Source organism: Anopheles merus, chromosome 3L, assembly GCF_017562075.2.
Source record: "Anopheles merus strain MAF chromosome 3L, AmerM5.1, whole genome shotgun sequence".
Lineage (NCBI taxonomy): Eukaryota > Metazoa > Arthropoda > Insecta > Diptera > Culicidae > Anopheles > Anopheles merus.
The window spans coordinates 12,709,358-12,729,923 of NC_054085.1; the positions used below are offsets into that span (position 1 = coordinate 12,709,358).

At 45.2% G+C, this 20,566-nt stretch overlaps 5 protein-coding genes and 1 long non-coding RNA gene across 7 annotated transcripts; 4 read left to right on the forward strand and 2 right to left on the reverse strand.

Moving 5' to 3' along the window:
* Positions 1–2,941, forward strand: LOC121598767. The gene is made up of 2 exons (XR_006005619.1): positions 1–42; positions 1,934–2,941. It is a non-coding gene; the product is annotated as an uncharacterized LOC121598767 (long non-coding RNA).
* Positions 2,942–6,252: 3,311 nt separating this feature from the next.
* LOC121598766 (TATA-box-binding protein 2) lies at positions 6,253–7,897 on the forward strand. Its single transcript, XM_041926040.1, has 3 exons — positions 6,253–6,781; positions 6,859–7,299; positions 7,383–7,897. The coding sequence occupies exons 1-3, from the start codon at positions 6,527–6,529 to the stop codon at positions 7,656–7,658; spliced, it is 972 nt and encodes a 323-aa protein (XP_041781974.1). The 5' UTR covers positions 6,253–6,526; the 3' UTR covers positions 7,659–7,897.
* Positions 7,898–9,350: 1,453 nt separating this feature from the next.
* LOC121599098 (protein preli-like) lies at positions 9,351–11,428 on the reverse strand. The gene is made up of 3 exons (XM_041926621.1): positions 10,804–11,428; positions 10,025–10,238; positions 9,351–9,949 (listed from the first exon to the last, which is right to left on the reverse strand). Exons 1-3 carry the CDS (start codon positions 10,893–10,895, stop codon positions 9,605–9,607), a joined length of 651 nt encoding a protein of 216 aa, XP_041782555.1. The 5' UTR covers positions 10,896–11,428; the 3' UTR covers positions 9,351–9,604.
* Positions 11,429–11,700: 272 nt separating this feature from the next.
* LOC121599099 (protein LTO1 homolog) lies at positions 11,701–12,195 on the forward strand. The gene has a single exon (XM_041926623.1). It carries the CDS (start codon positions 11,780–11,782, stop codon positions 12,191–12,193), a length of 414 nt encoding a protein of 137 aa, XP_041782557.1. The 5' UTR covers positions 11,701–11,779; the 3' UTR covers positions 12,194–12,195.
* A 14-nt stretch (positions 12,196–12,209) lies between these two features.
* On the forward strand, positions 12,210–13,738 carry LOC121599097 (methyltransferase-like protein 25). The gene is made up of 2 exons (XM_041926620.1): positions 12,210–12,827; positions 12,890–13,738. Exons 1-2 carry the CDS (start codon positions 12,210–12,212, stop codon positions 13,736–13,738), a joined length of 1,467 nt encoding a protein of 488 aa, XP_041782554.1.
* On the reverse strand, positions 13,737–18,872 carry LOC121599096 (probable cytochrome P450 6g2). Of its 2 annotated transcripts, XM_041926618.1 has the most exons (6): positions 18,186–18,872; positions 17,954–18,101; positions 14,680–15,100; positions 14,504–14,610; positions 14,166–14,441; positions 13,746–14,093 (listed from the first exon to the last, which is right to left on the reverse strand). In XM_041926618.1, exons 1-6 carry the CDS (start codon positions 18,527–18,529, stop codon positions 13,812–13,814), a joined length of 1,578 nt encoding a protein of 525 aa, XP_041782552.1. In that variant the 5' UTR covers positions 18,530–18,872; the 3' UTR covers positions 13,746–13,811. The 2 variants fall into 2 exon arrangements, with proteins under 2 accessions (XP_041782553.1, XP_041782552.1); XM_041926619.1 differs by lacking the exons at positions 17,954–18,101; positions 18,186–18,872 and adding an exon at positions 15,190–15,721 and having other exon boundaries at positions 13,737–14,093.
* Positions 18,873–20,566: the final 1,694 nt, after the last annotated feature.

The following is a 20,566-nucleotide window of genomic DNA, read 5'->3' on the forward strand; positions in this document are numbered from 1 at the left end:
ACAACTCTCTCTTCCCACGCAGACGAAAGAAAGAGAAACAAGGTAAAATTCTCATTTCCAAAAAAACAAAACAGAAACAAACAAAACAAAAAGAGAAACCCGAAGAGAAATCCTTATTGCAAAATAAAAGTAAACAAAATGGAAAGGTACAGCAAGAGTCGGCAGAGAAAAAAAAAGGCAAAACACATATAACTTAAAAAATTTTAATTGTAACAACCACAATTATAAATAAGAAGATAAATAAAAATGGTAAAAGAAAGAAAAACAAAAAAGGGCATACAATCAACTCCTATATTGTAATAATGCAAACCAACAAAAGGGTGGAGCACACAGCAAAAACTGAAACCTTTTACTCTTTACTCCTATAATATAACCGCACAGACAGCCAGACACACACGACACACACAACACAACAGAGCTATTTAACGACAGCAACAACCATCACCGCGCAATTCCACTCAATTCTCTAGCGTGTGTGCACAACACCCTATTACTACTCTATTACCTATTACTATTATCTACTTCTACTTCCTCTTCTACTACTACCACTGCTCTACACAACAACACCACAGTACTCTAGTGTACTACTTCTGCTACACCAACACACCACCACTACTTTAATCTTCTGCATCACAACAAAATCCCTTCGCGCAGCTTTTCCAAAACAACAAAATTTCAATATAATTCAGCTAGTAGAGAGAGAAAAAAGAAACATCGCCGGACAGAGAAAAGAGTAGAAAGAAAGCAAATTGGAAAGGAAGGAGAGGAGGGTGTGGGCAATGGCACGTGGCGGCTGAGTCGCCACGGGCACCACAGGCCCAGAGATAGGCAGAGAAGAAAGCAGCAGCAACAGCAACAGCAGCAGAGCAGCTGAGGAATGAGTCAGAGAGGAATGGAGGGAAAGAAGAGGAAGGCACCGGAAAAGAAAAAGATTTAAATTAAATTAAATTTAAACACTATCCTTAATCTATTTGTGTACATTTTTTTGTAAAAATAAAAACAACTAAAATCTACGGAAATCAATTTTCCCTTTCTCTCTCTTTCTCTCTCTCACTCTCCATCGGCATATTTGAATTAATCGAAGTACCAAAAGAGCATTAGCCTTTTAGAGGAGGGTATCTGTTTTAGATAGTGTGATGAATCTACAGCCAACGTAAGCGCGCATAATGGAACGAGGCGATTTAGAAAGAAAATGTTTAAAATGTCGAATAAAGTGGTTCAGCAGTGTGTAATAAAAAGAGAGATAGTTAGAAAGAGATAGAGAGAGTAGAATAGAGAACAGAAAGGTATTATTTAGTAGCTTAGTAGCTATATAAGAAGATAAGGATACACAAGATCTAGCTACAATACTTTCAAAAAGGATCTTGAAGATACGGTTAGAAGAGCATTTTTGATGCATTTATCTAGCTCATTTACTCTCTTTAATATGTGGGTTATGTTGGTAAACAAGTGAAGCTATTTTTGTTTTATCTTGGGAAAGAATACTTGCTGCAAGAGAATACTTGTTGTGGTGTAATACAGAAACATACACTTTCCTCCACCACTCGTTGGGTAAAAGAATTAATTATCCAATTCGACACACTCAACACAGAATACTTCACACACGCGCGCACCGTTTTCAATATTCATATAAAATTCTCTAAAATATTCCACATCGTTTCTGGTTGACATTGGTTGTTTGTGAATATCGAGAACATAGCGGAAGAGAGAGAGAGAGAGAGAGAGGTTTGCAATTGATCTGTTTTCGGTGATGGTGTGGTTGTTGATGCAAAAGGATTTTCTGCTCGTTTTGTTTTTCTTTTGGCAGGATGGGAAAGTATAAAGAAATTGAATTTTGAGAATGGTTTTTTTTTCTTTTTTAATTGAAAAATCACTTTAAATATAACCGTTATTCTAAGACTATTTTAACACCACTCCGTTCGATTAATTTTAGTGTTTGCGTGTGTCTCTCGGCAAAGCATTTGCGTGTGTTCCTATGACACCACGAGCACGAATTTGTTCAACAGCCCGACACCAAAGGAAAGCGTTCAGCTAACAGCAGCAGCAGCAAACTCAGCGGCGGCGGCAGCAGCAGCAGCAGCAGCGCAAACAGCAAAAGCGGCGGCGGCGGCATCAGCAGCAGCAGCAGTAGCAGCAGCAGCGCAGATGGCAGCTTATCCTTATATCCTAGTATGGCCGAATTGGATTGATTGATCTAGTTGTATCTCTCTTTGTCGTCATTTAGTGGCTTATTGACAGTGTGTATGTGTGGTGTGTAAGACGATTGCTATCGAAACAGCAACAGAGTAGTAGCCTCAATGCGATTTAGGAGTAGTTAAATGCTTGCACTAAAAGAGGGACCTAATACGAACAGAATCAGAAGCATGAACCGGTGGCTGCGTGTGTGTGTGTGTGTGAAGAAGAAGCAGCTGTGTTGTATCCTTCGGGGAAAAAAAAACAAAACACATCGACTACGATTTGCAAATCCATCTCACGTTTATGAAACGTTCTTACGCTGTAGAAAAAGAAAGCAAGTAACCAACCCACACACACACACATACACACACCGCATATGATAGTCTCACTCGGGTTTTAGTAGCAGAGGGAGTGTCGAGGAAGTGTGTGGTGTCCAAGATGTCAGTTAACACCGGTTTAATCAATGTTTAACTTGAAAACGTTTGTCAGCAAATTGTCAGTTACAAAACAAAAATCCACCTTAGAATGCAATGCGAAGCGAATATTGCAAAACACAGCACCGCATATAGTGTATGGTAATGAATGGTATAAGTGCGTAGTTAAAAACACACAAAACAAAGCATAAGACGAAAGAGAGGAGAAAAGAAACACAAAAGATAGTATAAAAATGCAGTAAGTAACTCATTATTGATAAAAATAAGAGCTTTTCAACTAAAGAACTACTACTACTACCAAGCTAGTAAGAGAAGAGAGAACGTATTTAAAAGAAGAAAAAAACACACACAAGCAAACTATACAATCACACACATACACACACACACACACACTCACAGACTTTCGAGCACACCAAAAAAAACCGTTTAAACAATTCCAAAACAAAGTTAGGAATCAACGAACACACTTAGCTCTACTACACACGATACAAAACTCCCAAAAAAGAAAGACATTTTCTTCCTTTCTTCCTTTCTTTCTTTCGTCGTCGTTGTCGTCGTCGTTGTCGCGTTTGTTAGTTGAGAGGTAAACAGCGAAAAAACAAAGTTAAAAAAAAAACAAACAAAAAACCAAGCAAAACCCACTACGAGAATAAAAAAAGGATAAAACCTAATAACAAACCCAAAAAAAAAACTACAAAACAACAGATAACAGAAAAAAACAGCTAATTACAACAATTTTCTCGCACACAAACAAATACAAACATAGGCAAACACACACACATACATACATACGCATACAAAAGAGAAGAAGGAAACTATAAGAGCAGTAGCAAGCAAAGGCAAGCAGCAGTAGCCGCAGCAATAGCAGCAGCAGCAGCAGCATTTTGACAATTGTTGGCGCATTAATGCACATATACAATTAAAAAAGCACGGAACACGTGACAACAACAACAACAACAAAATTAAGAAAAACAGAAGGTGTTGTAATGCAAAAGTAACAAAGAGGAAAACTAAACAGAAAAAGGAAAGTAAGTTGCTAACAGGTACACTATTAGATAAAAACACAAAACTGGAAAAGAAGCAAACAGAACATAGAAAGCGTCAAAAGAAGAGAAGGAAAGCAGACAAGAACAAAGATATATTAATACAGTATAGATATCTATATATACACACACACAGAGTAAGAGACAGGAAGAAACGTACATACACAGATTTGACTCAAAAATCCCCACCATCGCCTACTACACCACCACCACTACACTCTTGCGTGCGATCGCGCGCGCGCTTGTGTGTTTGTGTGTGTGCGTTTGTGTATGTGCGTATGCATTAGTTCATGTGCGTGAGTGTTAGCAGCGCGCGCAACACCTCGCGCGTACGCGTAGCAGAGTGTTGAGGGTTGCGCTTTAACGTGCGCGCTGCGTAAATGGAGGCGCACGGGCGCCCACGTGGCACGGAAGAGGATTCGTTTGGAAGAAGGGTTTGTAGGCCAGAGGAGGTGGAGGAGAAGGAAGGTAGGGTTTGTTGCGTGTTTTGAGAAGCCCGTTGGATATGGGAATTGCATTTGAAATACAGAGAGAGAGAGAGCGAGGATACTGATGTGTGTTGGTAGTTTGAAGGCAAGGCAGAGATGAAGGCAAACAAATATAATAATTAATAAACAGCTGAAGAGCACTCTCTACTACCTATTCTCTTTTTCTCTCCTTCTCTCTTTCGCTCTTGTGATTATATTTTAATGTTTTACTTTTGTAAGCGTTTTTACTACACACCATTCACCATTTGCTCCTTAAACATTATAGAAACAACACCAGTTTTTCTACACTTTCCCTTGAAGGGGGGCAAGTAGCCGAAACTTTTCAACAGATCGAATATTCGCCTTAATTGATTGATAGATTGTGCCTCTTGCATGCCCATTTTTTCACATTGACATTCTATTGTGTCTCTTACGTGTGTGTGTGTTTGTGTATGTGGGTGCATGTGGTTGTCCTCAATGTGTACGTTGTTTGTGTGCGTTTTTGGCTGAGAAAAGCTGTATTTTAGAGGCGTGCCCTGTGTGTTTGCTTACTATCGCCTACAACTGTTTGTACTATTACTCTAAACCAACTCCAATTTCTACTTCCTCTTCTTTCTTCCCTCCGTATATAAAGGCAAACACTTCGCTACCGTTAGAAAAAAAAACAGCAATGAAATACAGAAACACAACCATGTGCTCTGCAATTGCTAAAGCAAAAGATGTAAAAGATTAGCGCAACAATAGAGAAACACAGCAGTTTATTCACAGTTTAAACAAGTTAAGACAACAAAAAGACTAAGATAACAAAGAGACACAATACACACAACAAATATTTGTTGGAAAAGAGAAAGAAGCGAAGGAAAAGGAAATGTAAAACCGAATCGGCAGCTTGGCTACAGTTCAAAGAAAACAATATATTTTAGAGAGTAAAAGAGAAAAGATACAAGTAACTTTTCCCCCACTGGTAAACGAGGCAAAAGCATTCCAGTTGGTTGCGCGGTTTACTACTAATTATTATTGTGACAGAAATAGTTTAAAACAGAAAAAACGTACACAAAAAATCCAACTACACACACATGAGTAAACAACACTCTTTAACCCTCTCTTGGAACGTTTGTGTAGGGAGAGGAGACGGCAAAGCCATTACTGTGCTTTGTTGTACTACGTACACGAATACACAGCATAATCTCTACTTATACTTGAGACATAAAGAAAGAAAAAAAAACATCAAAAGTGAACAAGAAAGGGATACAAAACAAACAACAACAAAAAAAGAGAAAAAAAACGAAAGACACAAACACAAAACAAAACTCCCTCTTTCTTCTAATGCTCTTTTGCTTGTGTCTCTAAAAATGTGTTATTTTTTAAAAGTATTTGTATTTTAAAGAAAAAAAACGAAAACAAACAGGAAACACACAAAACAAAAGATCAGAAACCGGGATTTAAAACAAAGCAAAATATACTAAAACGTTTCTTTTTTTGAAAAACTGTAAAACAAAACAGAAAAACCAACAACACAGAAACAGAACGTTGGCTCTCGCAAGTGAAGTGGAGCGTCTCGCATGTTTCCATTTTTAAAACCAATCCCAGTTTTCGATTGATCGCGTCGTTGATCGGTTGCCATATATTTATTGTGTAAAACTCTCTTTTGTACTTTGTGTCGGAAATCCTTGTTGCAGGGGGAGTAAAGTTTTTTCTTTGGTGAACACTATAACACGAGTTTTATTTATTTGTTTGTGCTTGTGGTGGCCGTAAAGGTAAGCTGAACAAACAAAGAAAGAAAATGAATTATGTTGGGTAAGTTCGATTAATTCTGTAAATACATTTTTGAACATAAATATTTTGAATTCATTCAATTCTCGCTAGATTTAGAAAACAAAACGTTGAACACGTGGTACATCTAGTTCGTAGAAATGGCCACAATAAATCCTCAATGAATTAAATACAGGACTGATTCATTGAAAGTAAACTGAATTTCATGCTATGCTATGGCATTACGGAGATGATTTAAAAAAAACGTACAATTTGTAACGGTTTTGTAGATGAAATTTCGAATTTGGCCAAAGTTCGAACATTTTCTCACTGTGCGCGCTCAGAAATCGAAACTGTCATACGCGTCAAATTCTGTCCTACAGCCAATCTGTCAAACGAGTGTTTGCCAAAACAAGCCAACAAGAAACAACACTTTGGACGCGAATTGGCTGTTTCTGTTGATTTCGAACCATATTCCCGGCATTTTCGTATAGTAAGTTGTGTGTACTGGATCGGCAAACGCGTCAATCCCAAACGGCAGAAGGCATCCATTCGAAAAGCGCCACAGTGTCGCGTTGTGCCTCTTCGTAGCGGTTGGAAGGTTTGTTTGCATCGCTTGTTTACACGCTACCGAGACCTTTGGCAGCCACCAGCCATGGATCAGATGCTGCCGAGTCCGGGATTCTCGATCCCCAGCATCGGGACGCCGCTGCACCAGCCGGAGGAGGATCAGCAGATTCTGCCCCATGCCTACCAGCAGCAACAGTCGATGCCGCACATGACACCGATGGGTGGCCTTAGCTCGAGCAACTACACAATGCCGGCCATCGGTTCGACGTCCGGCAAGAGCATGCACACGTACGCGCCCAGCTTCTCCACCCCGCAGAACATGATTCAACCACAGACACCGGTAAGCGGACTGGATTTGGTGGTTTCTCGTTTGCAGCTAAAGTCCTTTCTAATCCTTTCTTTTTCTGCCCCCCTCAGCAAAGTCTCATGTCACCGATGGTGCCGATGACGGAATCGAAGGCGGCAGCAACACCGAGCCACCCGCAGAGCGGCAGCGGGGGCAGCGTGCGGGATCCGGAAAACATCGGCAGCGTCAACATCCACCAGACGATGGGTCCCGCCACCCCGATGACGCCGATGACGCCGAGCGAGCCGGCCATCCTGCCGCAGCTGCAAAACATCGTCTCGACGGTGAACCTGAGCTGCAAGCTCGATCTCAAAAAGATTGCCCTGCACGCCCGTAACGCCGAGTACAATCCGAAGCGTTTCGCTGCGGTCATCATGCGCATCCGGGAGCCGCGCACGACCGCGCTGATTTTCTCCTCCGGCAAGATGGTGTGCACGGGCGCGAAGAGTGAGGACGATTCGCGACTGGCGGCGCGAAAGTACGCGCGTATCATACAGAAGCTTGGCTTTACGGTACGCATAGCGAAGGATGACACCCATTGTGGCCTTGGACCAATTTAGCTTAGTTTCCTCTCTCTCTCTCTCTCCCTTTTTAGGCCAAATTCCTCGACTTTAAGGTGCAGAACATGGTCGGCAGCTGTGACGTGCGGTTTCCAATTCGGCTGGAAGGGTTGGTGCTAACACACGGTCGGTTCAGCTCGTACGAGCCGGAACTCTTCCCCGGACTGATCTACCGTATGGTGAAGCCGCGTATCGTGCTGCTCATTTTCGTGTCCGGCAAGGTGGTGCTGACGGGGGCTAAGGTGCGGCAGGAGATTTACGACGCGTTCGAAAACATCTACCCGATTCTAAAGAGCTTCAAGAAACAGTAGAGTGGGGGGGGGGGAACTGTAAGGAAAGGGTGGGTACTTTTTTTTGTTTTGCTGTTTTACCTATTATTCGTTTACTCTCGTAGGCAAGTGCGGGGAGGAAAAGGAGGAAGAGAAGGAGGGGGGCAACGCTTGACGCGCATTTTTCTAAAAAAGCAGCATTAGCACGTAAGTGAAGAACAATCGAAGCGAAATGTTTCCGAATAAAATGAAAAACCGTTGGAATTCGTCGTGCGGTAGAAGTGAAATGATGCTTTGGCCGTTATTTGTTTAAGTCTTATTGTAAGGTTCCTTTGTGATGGCACGATTCCAGATTTTTAACGCGTTTCCTACACCTTATCTCCAAGACCTCCAAGATAGATGGACATTTGATAAGTGACTTACCTTGAAGCGACTGCTCGATACGCTTTACAACTCATTTTTAGTGATGGGTCATACGACTCCACTAACAGATCGACATGGAGTCAGGTGTAATGAGTTCGGTAGGTTCAATAGGTTTGCAAAAGTAAATGCGATTCCTACACGTGGGTGCAACGAGTTCGGTAGGTTCAGTAGGTTTGGTAGGTGCATACGAGTTCAACAGTATGACCTCGCTGGTAAGAATTCGTGCTAAATAGGGAGTTTGTACTTTTTAGTTGCGTTGATTCACAAACGGCAAATGTGATCCGGTGCGCTCCGGAAGGCATTTTGATGGGTAAGACCCGGTAGGTTCGGGTCAATCCACCCATCACTACTCATTTTTGCTGGAGCGAATGAGGGTTGCTAGGCAACGGAGAACTTCCATGCGTTCGAGGTAGCGTGTTCTAAGCAATGCTTTGGAGACGAAAAACTTCAATAGTGGTTCCGTTAGCCATATTACAGGGCTGTTCAAGGATTCTGTATCACGATTTATTGACCGTTTCCCAAAAGTTTTTTTTTATATTTTTTCCGCTACTAAGCTTTTCCAACATTTTGGGACCAAACAATTAAGGACAATTGACTTCAAAAAAGGCGTTTGTCATCATTCTTCATTGTACATATTATTCATAAATCTCTCTAAAAGAGATATTCGTTAAAGGATGGATTTATTCCAGTTATGTTTAAAGTAGCGTACAATTGAATATTCTAGTTTACGTCCTATTCGCGCTAATTCCAAATGTATAGTCTACCCTGTCTCTCGTTTGCTTTCCTCCCGGGAGAATCCAACCCAGTATTACCATTTTTCGCTCACAACTGCTGTCGTCTCCTCCATCGATCGCTGCCCCTTCGGTTTTTGAACAGTAGAGACTAATGGATTAACAATAAACACTATCAAACGTCTGTTTTTTGTTCTGGTTGCTAGTAGTAGCAGCTTAGCGGCAGCAGAAGCAGCAGTAACAGCAGCAAGCAACCTACTTCGTGCGATCCGCGCTAGGCGAGAAGTGATCTCAGGCGCAAATGAGATCGTCGAGTGCCGTTCTTCCCAGGGCACACAATGCGCACACAATCACGTGGAATGATTAACCAACCGTTGGAAATTGCACAATTCAACCAATGGCTCTTTGGACGGGCGGCGGCCCTGCCGGCATTTTGTGTGGGTTTTGTGGCTTTTTTTTCATGGGACTTTGTGGTGTACCGGGGGGTCATGGGGCATGCTTTCCAACAAGGCCACACACGAATGACAATACTGCTGAGATATGGAACACGACCTTCTTTGCGTCGGCTTTACGTCTGCGCATCCAAGATGGGAATAACTACTTTTGAAACGGCTGTTTTAAAAACTTTTCCTATTTCCTACCTCTCGCTCTCTTTCTGCTTCTCTCTCTAACGCACTAACCACAGCTCTTTTTAGGTAACAAAACCCGGTTCCGAATGGCCCCACACCAAAGACTTAAAAACAAACCTACGGCGATAAACTTGTGTACCTGGGGGACTGCTCCGTAACCGTTGAAATTGCTGCATGGTATCCCCCCGTGTGTATCACCTCCTTCCTAGCCCTTGACGGACAGATTCTGTACCAAATGTTCTGCCTGCGCCTTCATGTGGTCCGACGCGTGTTTGGCCGCTTCGCGCAGCTTCTGGGCCTTCGAGGCCTGGCTGGCGGCAGCGGCGGCGGCCGCTGCCAGCGCGACCGGATTGTTCGGGAACATGTGCTGCAGGACGTAGTTGAAGCCGCTCACCGTTTTGGCGCAATTCTTCTTGAACCGCTCCAGCCCGAATGCGCGAATGGCGGTACCGAAGCCGTACACGGACGAATCGATCCACGCCGACCGGATGGCAATGGTTTTGCCCGGCTGGTCGGGGAGCGATTTGTAGACCACCTTTTCCACCACACTCTGGAAAAGAGAGGGGAGGAAGTGTTTGTTTAAAGAATGTGTTCTAATTTCAATGTGTAAAAGTGTCCATATTACCATTATTTTGTTGAAGCCAATGTTACGCGTGTACGTGACGAGCGTTCGCTCGTTCGGATCGACCACCGACTCCTCCACGATGTTGACCGACTTTGCCTTGAAGAAGCGCTCGCCCCACTTCGGCACGTGGTTCGTCTTGGTGAGGAGCCGCTTGCTGTGCAGCTTCCCATTCCGCACCTCCCGGCAGACCGTGTCCTCGGAGAGTACGTGCGAGCTGTCGCGTGTTGCGTGTGCGTGCGTGTGTGTGCGCGCGATGCATCCGGCGCAGATAACGAGATGGTTGCGTGTGTGTGCGCGCGCGCGTGCCGGCATGCGACAGAGGTGGTGGGGAGGCCAGGTTACATAAAAATAGAACGTAAAGCAGAAGAATTAAAACGTGTTCAACCGGCGAGAAAGTGCCGCACATTTACACATGTGCCGGAGAGGCATGGTTGTGGCAATCTCAGTGTGTGCATTACATAATTGGCATGGGGCGGTAGATGTGTCTGTCTTGGCGCGTGCGGATGGCATTGTGCTTTGCGGTGGGCATCCAAGGAACCGCAAATTCACTTGCAGTTGCGCGGGCAACACACACATACACAAGCAGTTGGCGGCACATTGGCCACCCGAAAGGGTAACTAGAGCAACCGAAACTGCAGCTATTTTTTGACAAGCTGACAAATTTTCCGCCCTTCTAGGGACGCTAAAACGAGTCTTAGCCAAGGCGATGTAACATTACAGCAGCTTCATTGTGCTGCTTCCTGAAGTCACGCCTGCCCTGAATGGGGGGTGAGCCTTACCTGAACGGGTTCGGGTATCGGTTCCAGAAGCCCTGGGTGACCTGCTCCCAGGAGTAGTTGTACACGGTTTCACTTTCATAGTATTTTGTCATTTTTTTGAGTAGGTTTAGTTCTGTTCTCTCTGTTGTCGGGTTCGGACTTTGGATTCCCCGTTTTCCTGTGACTTATGTAAATTGCAGCCACTCAAACGAGCTCGGTTTCACTTTTCAAATTGATTGCGATGTCGGGTTTGCCGTTAGTCAGCTTAATTTTATCAATTTTCAGCGCACCACACTACCAACATTCCTCTCCGCGGGATTGGCTGGTGCACACACACACCTTGCCTTATCACTTTTCGATAGCAACGATGCGGGGGCTTGATTAGTGTGGGCATACACAGAGAGAGACACACACACACAATTCACACAGGACAGATCGGGATCGTTGCACGCTGAATGCAGTTGTCTTGCACTTTTGCCACCTCGAGGGAGGGAGAAATGCACACAAATTACAACACGATTTGTTTTCGATGGCACACACGATGGCGAGCGGTCGATCGATTTTGGATGCGGTTTTGCACAAAACAGAAAAACACACAGAGCCTGCGACGGGAAGGAGGGGAGAAGGGGTTGCGATTTGACAGCTGGTAATTTCTGGAACGTCGAACACAAGTGACAGCGAACGGAGGAGCGCTCACTGTGCGCGGTTGACGTATAACAGTTGAAACACATTTTTTGTTTCTTTATTATTATTTACATTTTCTTTTTAAGAACATTTTTTATACCAAAATATCTTAAAAGTATTGAAAAAGTCGTAAAAACCGCTTAATTATTAAGGTTAATTTTTTCTCTGCGCTCTGAGCGACAAGCGACCACTATCTCACTCATTTTGACAGCTGACCGGCGTGTCATTGTTTTGTTTACATTTTGTTTTCCGCTGCCACCATGCAGTCCGGTAGTTTTCCCAAGTGATTGCAGCGGGTTTTGTGCACAAAACTATGACGAGCGAAGAGAGCGGTGATATAAACGATGTGTTTGAGGACATTTTTCTCACCGAGGAGCGCATCATCGAGGAACACTTTCACCACGGGCTAGCGGACGGACGGCAGGAACGGTCCGTACAGGAGGCGGAAGATTACGGCCACAAGAAGGGTTCGGAAATCGGACGTGAAATCGGCTTTTATCACACAATCGTGACGGAGATTGCTTCCCAGCCGGAGACGGCAGCGAACGAAAAGGCACACACGCTGGTACAGGAACTGCTGGCGGCGCTGGGAAAGTATCCCCGCGAGAACGATCCGGCCGTTGATTTGCTGCACGATTTGCAGCGCATCCGCAACACGTACCGACGGCTCTGCGCACTGCTGAAGCTGCCCTACAAGTACACGCAAACGAATGCGCTTTCGTTTTAACCCGTCGCTGGCGAAGATGGAGCGTATCAGGCAGCAGGTGGACTCGATCGTGCGCTTCCTGCAGCCCAACCTCCCGTTCGTCAACTGCCACATGGTGGACTATCTGACCGAGCAGCACTGGAAGCGGTTCGTGCCGGTGGCGATACAGAGCGAACTGCGCACCGTGTCTGATTATTTGCAGGCAAAGGAGATATTTTGGGGCCAGTTTGAGCCGTCGTTTGACGGGGAGGAGCATGATGGTGGTTGCTTTCCGGCGGTGCGGGAATTTATCAAAAACACCCGCCAGTTCCGACTCGGAGGAGCGGAAGCTCGGGGAACGGCCCTCACGCTGGACGAGTTTATGGATGCGCTGTCGGACTGTCGGAGGGAAACGCGACTGAAAATGACGGAACTGATGAACGTGAAGAAGTGTCACGAGGTGGAGGTAGCGGCGGCCGTCGTGGCGTCCCTTTGCAACGGTATGGCAGCGACCCAGCCCGACACGAGCCTGGAGGACATTTTGGTGATTGACGCGGGCGATGGGAAGGGCTATCTTTCCTCACGGATTGCGCTGGAGCACGGCATCAAGGTGCTTGGAGTGGATTGTAACGAAGCAAACACGAGCAATGCGGAAAAGCGCCGAGAGCGACTCAAGGTAAGGATGAAAGATTGGTCAAGGAAAGGCAAAATTAACTTATTGTCTTCTGTTTTTTTCAGACCAAAATACCAAAAGCCGTGCAAAAATCGAACCTCGAAGAGGATGAGCATTTTACCAACCTGCTGCAGCAGGGCTCACTGGACACGCTGTACCGGACGGCAACGCAGCTGATTGATTTCAACACCAACCTGATCGAGCTGGCGCAGGAATATTTCCCTGGGGGCCATCACAGCACCTTCTGTCTGTGCGGTTTGCACACGTGCGGCAACCTCGGCCCGAACTGCCTACGCCTGTTTCACGAAAATCCCACCATCAAGGGAATCTGCAACGTTGGCTGCTGCTACCATCTGATGCAGGAGCAGTTCGTAGTGGACGAGTTCTACAATCCGACGAAAGTGTCGGACAACCCGGGCTATGGGTTTCCCATGAGCAAATACCTGCGGGGGAAGAGCTTTTACCTCGGACGCAATGCGCGCAATTTGGCGGCGGAATCGATTGAACGTGCCTGCACCAATAGGGAGAACCCAAGCGATAAGCTTGGCTATCGGGCCCTGCTGCAGGTGGTGTTGCTGGAGTGTGGCGAGAAAAAGTCCCACCAGGTCGGTCGGCTCAAGTGCGGCGGGTTTGTGGACTATGTTCGCCGATCCGTTCGGAGGTTAGCTCTGGAGGAGCGAGTAACGATTACGGACGGCAGCCTACAGGAGCTGGAGGAGCGCTTTAGCGCCGAGCTGGAGCAGCTGAAAGTGTTCTATCTGATAAGGCAACAGTTTGCGCCGGTCGTGGAGACTCTCATCCTGCTCGATCGGCTACTGTACCTGCGGGAGTGCGGACACGACCGTAGCTTTCTGGTGCAACTGTTCGAACCGGTCGTGTCACCACGGTGTTACGCGTTAATAGCTTTAAAATAGAAACCGCTCCCGAGTGGCTCGCAAAACCACGCCGAAAATGACTGTTTGTGTTGGTCCAGTTGTTGTATATATTTCACATCGCATCCTCAACCAGCGCCGCGTACAGCCCTTCGTTGGAGTTGAGCGTGAACGCGTTCTTGCGGTAAGTTAACACCTCGGGCGTGGAGGGCGATCGCTCGATGCGATACTGGGAGAGCAGCTTTAGCAGGGCAATTTTGATCTGCAACGTCCCAAAATGTGACCCCAGACAGGTGCGTGGTCCAACGCCGAACGGCATGTACGTGCAGGGCTGTATCTGGTCCAGGTTTTCCTTCGCAAAGCGCTCCGGATCGAACACGGTCGGGTTGGGGAAATACTAATGCGAGAAAAGCATCCGGAAGTTAATAGAGAATCGCTTTTGATATAGTTTTCATAGTTTTTTAGCTACCTTTGGATCACGATGGATGGCATAAATTGGAATCATGATGGGCATACCGTTAGGGATAACGTAATCGTGCAACGGTTCCAGCTTGTACCCGGTGCTTCCCTCCGGCAGGGTACACTGTCGCTCGATGAAGGCAAGCACCGGATAGAGACGGTTCGTTTCCGAGATGACCATACCGAGGTACGGCATCTCGTTCGCGTACGCTTCGTACGGAATTTCGCGTCCATATTTGACAATAATGTCGCGTATCTCTTCGCGCAACCTTTCTTGGACGTGTTGCTATAATTACGTTGAATTAGAAATTATTTAAAAATAATTTCAAACATGTTTCATTTACTTACATTTTTCGTCAGCTCGTAGAGAGCGAACGATAGCACCGAGGAGGTCGTTTCGAAGCTGGCCATATAGAAGGTGGCAGCTTGTGCCACAAGTATGTCTCCTTTGAGTGCTGCAAAAGAGGAGATCCAGAATCTTGTAATCACATTTTAAGGGAATTTAAGGCGCTCCCCCAACTTACGTATCTTCTCCTTCACACCGAGCGTGGCATTATTGTTTTTCAGCGCAATCATTGAGTCGATAAAATCGCCCCGACTTTCGCCCGTCTGCTCGCGCCGTGCTATCTCCTGCTCGATAATCGCCTTAAGAAATGCTTCCGTGTCGCGGGGGAAAAGCTTCAGCCGCAAATAAGGCACCAGCTCGGGCAGAAAGAAGAACGATGCCATCGTCAGGCCGCGCCCCGGTCCGTAGTCGAAGATCTTCCGCCCATAGTACCGGAACTCGGACTGCTCATCCTTCAGACAGTTGGCCTGCATGCCGAAGAACGTGCTCGCGATCACATCGGTGGTGAACCGGGCGCAAAGCTCCTTAAACTCCGTCTCGCGCACATTGGATTGCAGTACGGGTAGGGCGTCGAGTGACGCCATCATGTCTGCACCGACCTGGAAAGTAGTGACCAACACAATTAGCTTCTAGCGATAAGCACTTGAGGTAGAAGACAAAAGGGGCAAGATTTAGTGTGTGAAAACACCTGCTCAATAAGGGGCTGCATTCGCTTCAGCTTGGCACTGGTGACGGAGGGCGAAAGAAAGCCGCGCAGCTGCTTCCACAGCGGCTCGCGAATCATGATCAGATTGAAGTACCCGATCGTGTCGTGAAACGGATCGGTACACATCTGCCGATTAATGAAGCGCTGCGCATCGGTACACGTGAGCCGCTTAATAAGCTCGGGGCTACGCAGCACCAGCGCAGGCCGGGTGAAGATGTTAACGCCGAAAAAGTCACTCGAACGCGTTCGGGCATGATGGTAGATGTGCTCGATGTACTCAAAACTCGAGTGGCGCTGCAGGAAGATCGTGGCAAAGTTGCCGATGATGGGAATCTCCGGTATGTACGGTACGCCGGCCCGAGTCCAGTAGGTTTGCTTGCGCCAGCCGAGGTAAAGGAGCAGCAGCAGGGCTACCGTGTACAAAATATCAACCACTTCGAGCGACATGATTGCTGCCTGGTACGGGATACTGATAAATACTGACTACGGCAGCCAAGAGACAGCGTGCACGCGCTAAAATAATCCAACGATACAATAATGCAACAGGTAAGTGATTATTTCTTGTGCGTACACAGCGGACCGATTGGTTCACTGATAACGCTCCAAATTCGACCACCAGCCATTGTGTTTGTTGACTCGCATGGAAGGATGCATGCCAACAGTGAGCCCTTAACTGGGTCTACTATCAATGGGAAACGGTTGAACTGTTCCAAAATCTTAAATGCATTCGAGCACACGTGGCCGCTATCTTGCCTCGCGGGCCAATACGATTGCTTATCGCTCTAATCTAATCCCCCGCTGACGACCTGACCGGATTCACCTTGTATGTCTGTAATTGAACGGTCTTTGGGGTGGGATAAAGGGGGTTGAACTTTGCGCGCTTGTGGGTGCAAGATTTGAGTCATGAGATATTTTTGAGGAGAGAAGGTCGGTTATAATCGCTCAGGAAGTAGTAATTAAAGCATGGGACAATAGTTGATAATGGCAAGCAAATTTATGTTGAGTTGAATGGAGACTTAGTTTATCGTTTTTGGAACCATGCAAGCATCAAATACATGATGACCAAGTAAAAATCGATAAGAGAACAATCAGTTTGGGAGATACGAGTCTTGAAGAACTAAGCGGCGTAGTTTTAAACAGTAATAACCCACACTAGATTATTTGAATGGGTTACAGGATTACTCTTTACACGATTTTTCCTATTCTGGAACTGATACAAGATCTGTTTCTATTGTGAAACTGTTCTAGAATCGTGAAATGTTCTTAAATTGAAATCAGATCCAACTACTGTCCCGGAAAATGTCTTGAATTATTTTGGAACTTCTTCATATCTGTTGTATTACTGGTTATCCAGAAGATCATATGGAAATTCTCCTGAACTCATCCAGCATCTCGACTTGACCACGACTGACTCCAGGCCTCTCCCGAATCAGGAATTGATCCAATATCTAAGCCGGTCGTGGAATTGATCCGAGATCTTTTAATAACCAATCTGACCCGAACAATCCGAATAAAACATGCCATTTTGTGCCCTTTTCCGACGTGTAGTGGAACTGATCCATAACTATGCTAGTATTGATCCTGATCATAGTGCTAGTCCTGTAACAGTCCAATTGCATTTAAACCTGACCCTGATCATGACCCTGGGATCCTCAGATATAAGACTTATACCATGCCATGGTCATGGAGATGATCTCAATCGATGTGTTGGATATGATCCCGAATCGATTATTGCTCTGGAATTTATCCCGATTTATACCGGAACTAATACTAATCATATCGCGGTGCTGGAAGTTATCTTGATTTCATCTTGGTCATGATGCTGATATCAATTCTACTCAAATGCTGAAACTTATCGCAAACTTATATTGGTGCTAAAATTGAACATGCTACCAGTTATTGGGTCGAACGCTATTCAAGGTGACTGCTAATTCTTGCTAAGCATTAACTTCATATTTAAAGTCCTGTATGACCTCCATTAGAGACATTAGTGACCTCCAAAAGGCTCATCTCTTGAAGGATTATCTTAATTATTCGCAATGCCTATTATTCAATTGTTGTGGCTACGCGAGAAAACACAAAAAGTAAACATCATTACGTCGTCTGTATCCATTTTAATGGTGTGCCCGTAATCAGTCATGCCTACAATGGTATGCCTACATTGTGCAATTGCACTATTGCAATTGCAATTGTGTAGGTAGGTCTTCACACACGACCAAGTTTAATGTACTACCGACATTCGACCAATTGTCGATAGAGCCGCAGTTGATATCACATCTGCTTCTATGTTAGTTTTTCGTTATTTAGAAAATGCCTCTGGTAAAAGCAACAGTCATGATCGCTGAAATGATTCAATCAGCGAAATGATTCAAGATAGGACTTAGAAGGTCATGGGCATGACACTTATTAATTATAGTTGATTGTCATGCAACAGCGCTAGCTTTGTTGATGCCAATTGCATTGCCGCTCCATGCAATTCTCTGATCAATTAGGCACTGCTCAGCGGTCTACTATTTGTTTTAGTATTTAACATCTATTCACGTTGTAATACAGTGCTTTATATAATGAATTCGACATTCTTTAAACAAAAATTGAGCACTATAAAGGAGACTGTAATGTTTATACCAATTTACTATTTTTATACTACCTTGATGTATTAATTGCATATGTTACGTATAGATTCCTAAGCCAATAATTAAAAACCCCAGTCCCAAACAAAGACCTTCACACATGCTAATGAGCTTACCTGATCGAGCAGCGGGTACATCTGTTTGATTTTGCTCAGGCTAAGCGACGGCGTTAGGTAAGACCGGAGCTGCTTCCAGGGTGGATTTTTAATCATCAGCAAGTTGTAGTACCCGATCGGATCGCCATGTTGATCGGTAGACATGGAGCTGCAAATACGCCGCGAGAGATAATCGAAACGATTTTAAGTGTTCCACGCGTTCTTTCCCTCTACCCGTTCGTTGCACCCTTACCGATTGCAAAAGAACGCTGCATCTTTAATTAGTATCTGCTTGATCAGCTCCGGATCGCGCAGCACGAGGGTGGGCGTGAGCAGCTTGCTGATGCCAAACAGTGCACTATCCCGTACCCGTTCGTCCACGTACAGCTCGTCCATTAGATCGAACACGGATTTTCGCATCAGTAACGCGTCGAGGAAGTTGCCCACCAGCGGGCGGCCCTTGATGTACGGCACCCGGGGGACACACTGCCAGTAGCGTGTGCCGGTTGTAGCGAGAAACCAGACCAGATACAGCACCACACACACCAGCACCAGCCAGAGATAGCTCTGGAAGGCGTCCACGGTTGGGAAGATCATGGTTGAAAAGGCACCTTTTTGGAGCTGTCTGAGACCTGTCAAACGCGCGCGGTTCTGTAATGTACACCGTGTCCCAGGTAAGGTGTCCCAGACACAAACTGTAGAGCGCTCACGGTTCGCTGGAGTTCGCTACCGGCCAGTGGGTTTAGAGTTGGTATCGATTGTTTCTGTGGGCACTGATTTCCCTCCTCCGGACACGGTAAATGTGTCAACCGGAGATGTGAGACACAGACGCGCGTGCTACTGTGTGCTGCGTTAGCGCAACGGTGTACGGCCTCTATCACGGTTTAGTGCGCGGTCGGTACTAACGTGCAGCGTCGCTGCTGGAAGTTCGCAACGCGCGCTCAAAACCGGGTCGACGGGCAATACGTTTGCAAAGCTGGATGAGTGTGCGTTCTACGTTTTCAGCCGGCAGAGAAACGGTATTGCTAACTTGAGAGCATGTCCCCGGAGTGTCCCAGACTTGGGGGGGTAGGTAACCTGAGCAATGTGAGATGATACTTAACTGTCACGTGGAACGTTTCGAGAGCTTTGTTTAATTTCTTTTTTTCCTATTCTTTTAATTACAAAATAATACTGCGTCATGAGCAGAGTTAGCTGCCTCTGACGCGGCTTCCTATCGCTCCAGGGAGGTTCGTTACTTTTATGAACGATTATAGTGCGCGACGCACTTGTCCGGCTTCGCCCTGGTCGAGCATGTGATAGTGGTGGTGGGAGTTCAGCAGTATGTGAGCAGATTAAATTTCTGCTTTTGAAGCATACGCATATTTATAGGCATGCGTAGATGGGACGGGTGTTTGCTCTCTGCTTTGCGATTGCTTTTTGATGAATGAATATCGCCGGCTTTTGGATTGGATGTGGTGCGTTGGACACACGGGGGGCAATGTTCAGTGTCCGAGTCTCGAGTCGGGATGATGGCGAGGGTCAGTTCCGAAGGCTAATTGATGGTATGATGTAATGTTTAGTGGCGTAGGTAGAGAAACCGGGGAATTGATAAGGCCTGATGATTAGGATTTGTTTCATGTATTTTAGTTTTTTGGTTTTGACGGTGTTTCTTGATGTTACCAGTTATTTATTCTCGTTATACCCTAATTTTCTATGTGTTAGATATTTTTGTAAGTGGACTTTTATATGTTATATTCCATAGTTCATACTTTATTGTCTAAATCTTTTATACAATGAAAATTAATCATTTCACATACAAATTTGTTAATATGTTCAGAGGTGTCAAACACAGGCGGTTCGGCTTATTAAACCGAATGCTATTTTTATTTCATTATCAGATGCAAGATATCAGGCTTGCCGTATGCCACCAATGGGGTTGGTTATCTTTCGCTTTTAAAAATCCGCTTAACCCATTGCAAGATAGTCAGTCCAGCCGTGTACTGGGCATAATGTTAGGCCGTATGCCTTGAAAACTGTATCAGGAGGCCGGCTCAAACAGGTCAAATCAAGTAAAATGTGTTTTAGTTAATCAAATGACTTTAATAAATGCGAAAAAATGCATGATAAGTTTTTATTGATAAGATTTTACATAATCCATTAGTATTACAGGGTTTCCAGTCCACAAAAACAAGTGCCCTCATGTTTAGTAATGCTAAGCTACATTGATCGTTCTCGCTAGAGTAATTTTAATTTTCCATGGCGCATCTTTTTTTGGTCATTGAGGGAATGGCCATGCCGGATCTCAAATTTAAGTAGTAAAAAAGTAGAAAATAACATATTTTCTGCATCGGCTTCAAATTGTTAGGAAAATGCTTCGGTCAGCCGCCGCCAGATGCGCTAGTGTAAATCAAAATTACATTAGCGAGTACGGACAATGTACTCCGGCCTTTATAAGCTGGGCAACGTGTAACTCGGTAAGAAAAAGTAGTCGAAAGTGATCCGACAAAAACTCTGCTTAGAACTCATTTTGATTAAGGCCTTATTAGACGGAGGAAAATACTCGGCCTCATCACAATTTTTCAATCAAAAAAATTCGATTGATCCGGCTGTCATTTTCGTGTCATTTGACACTCATTTCGCCGCCGCATAGGT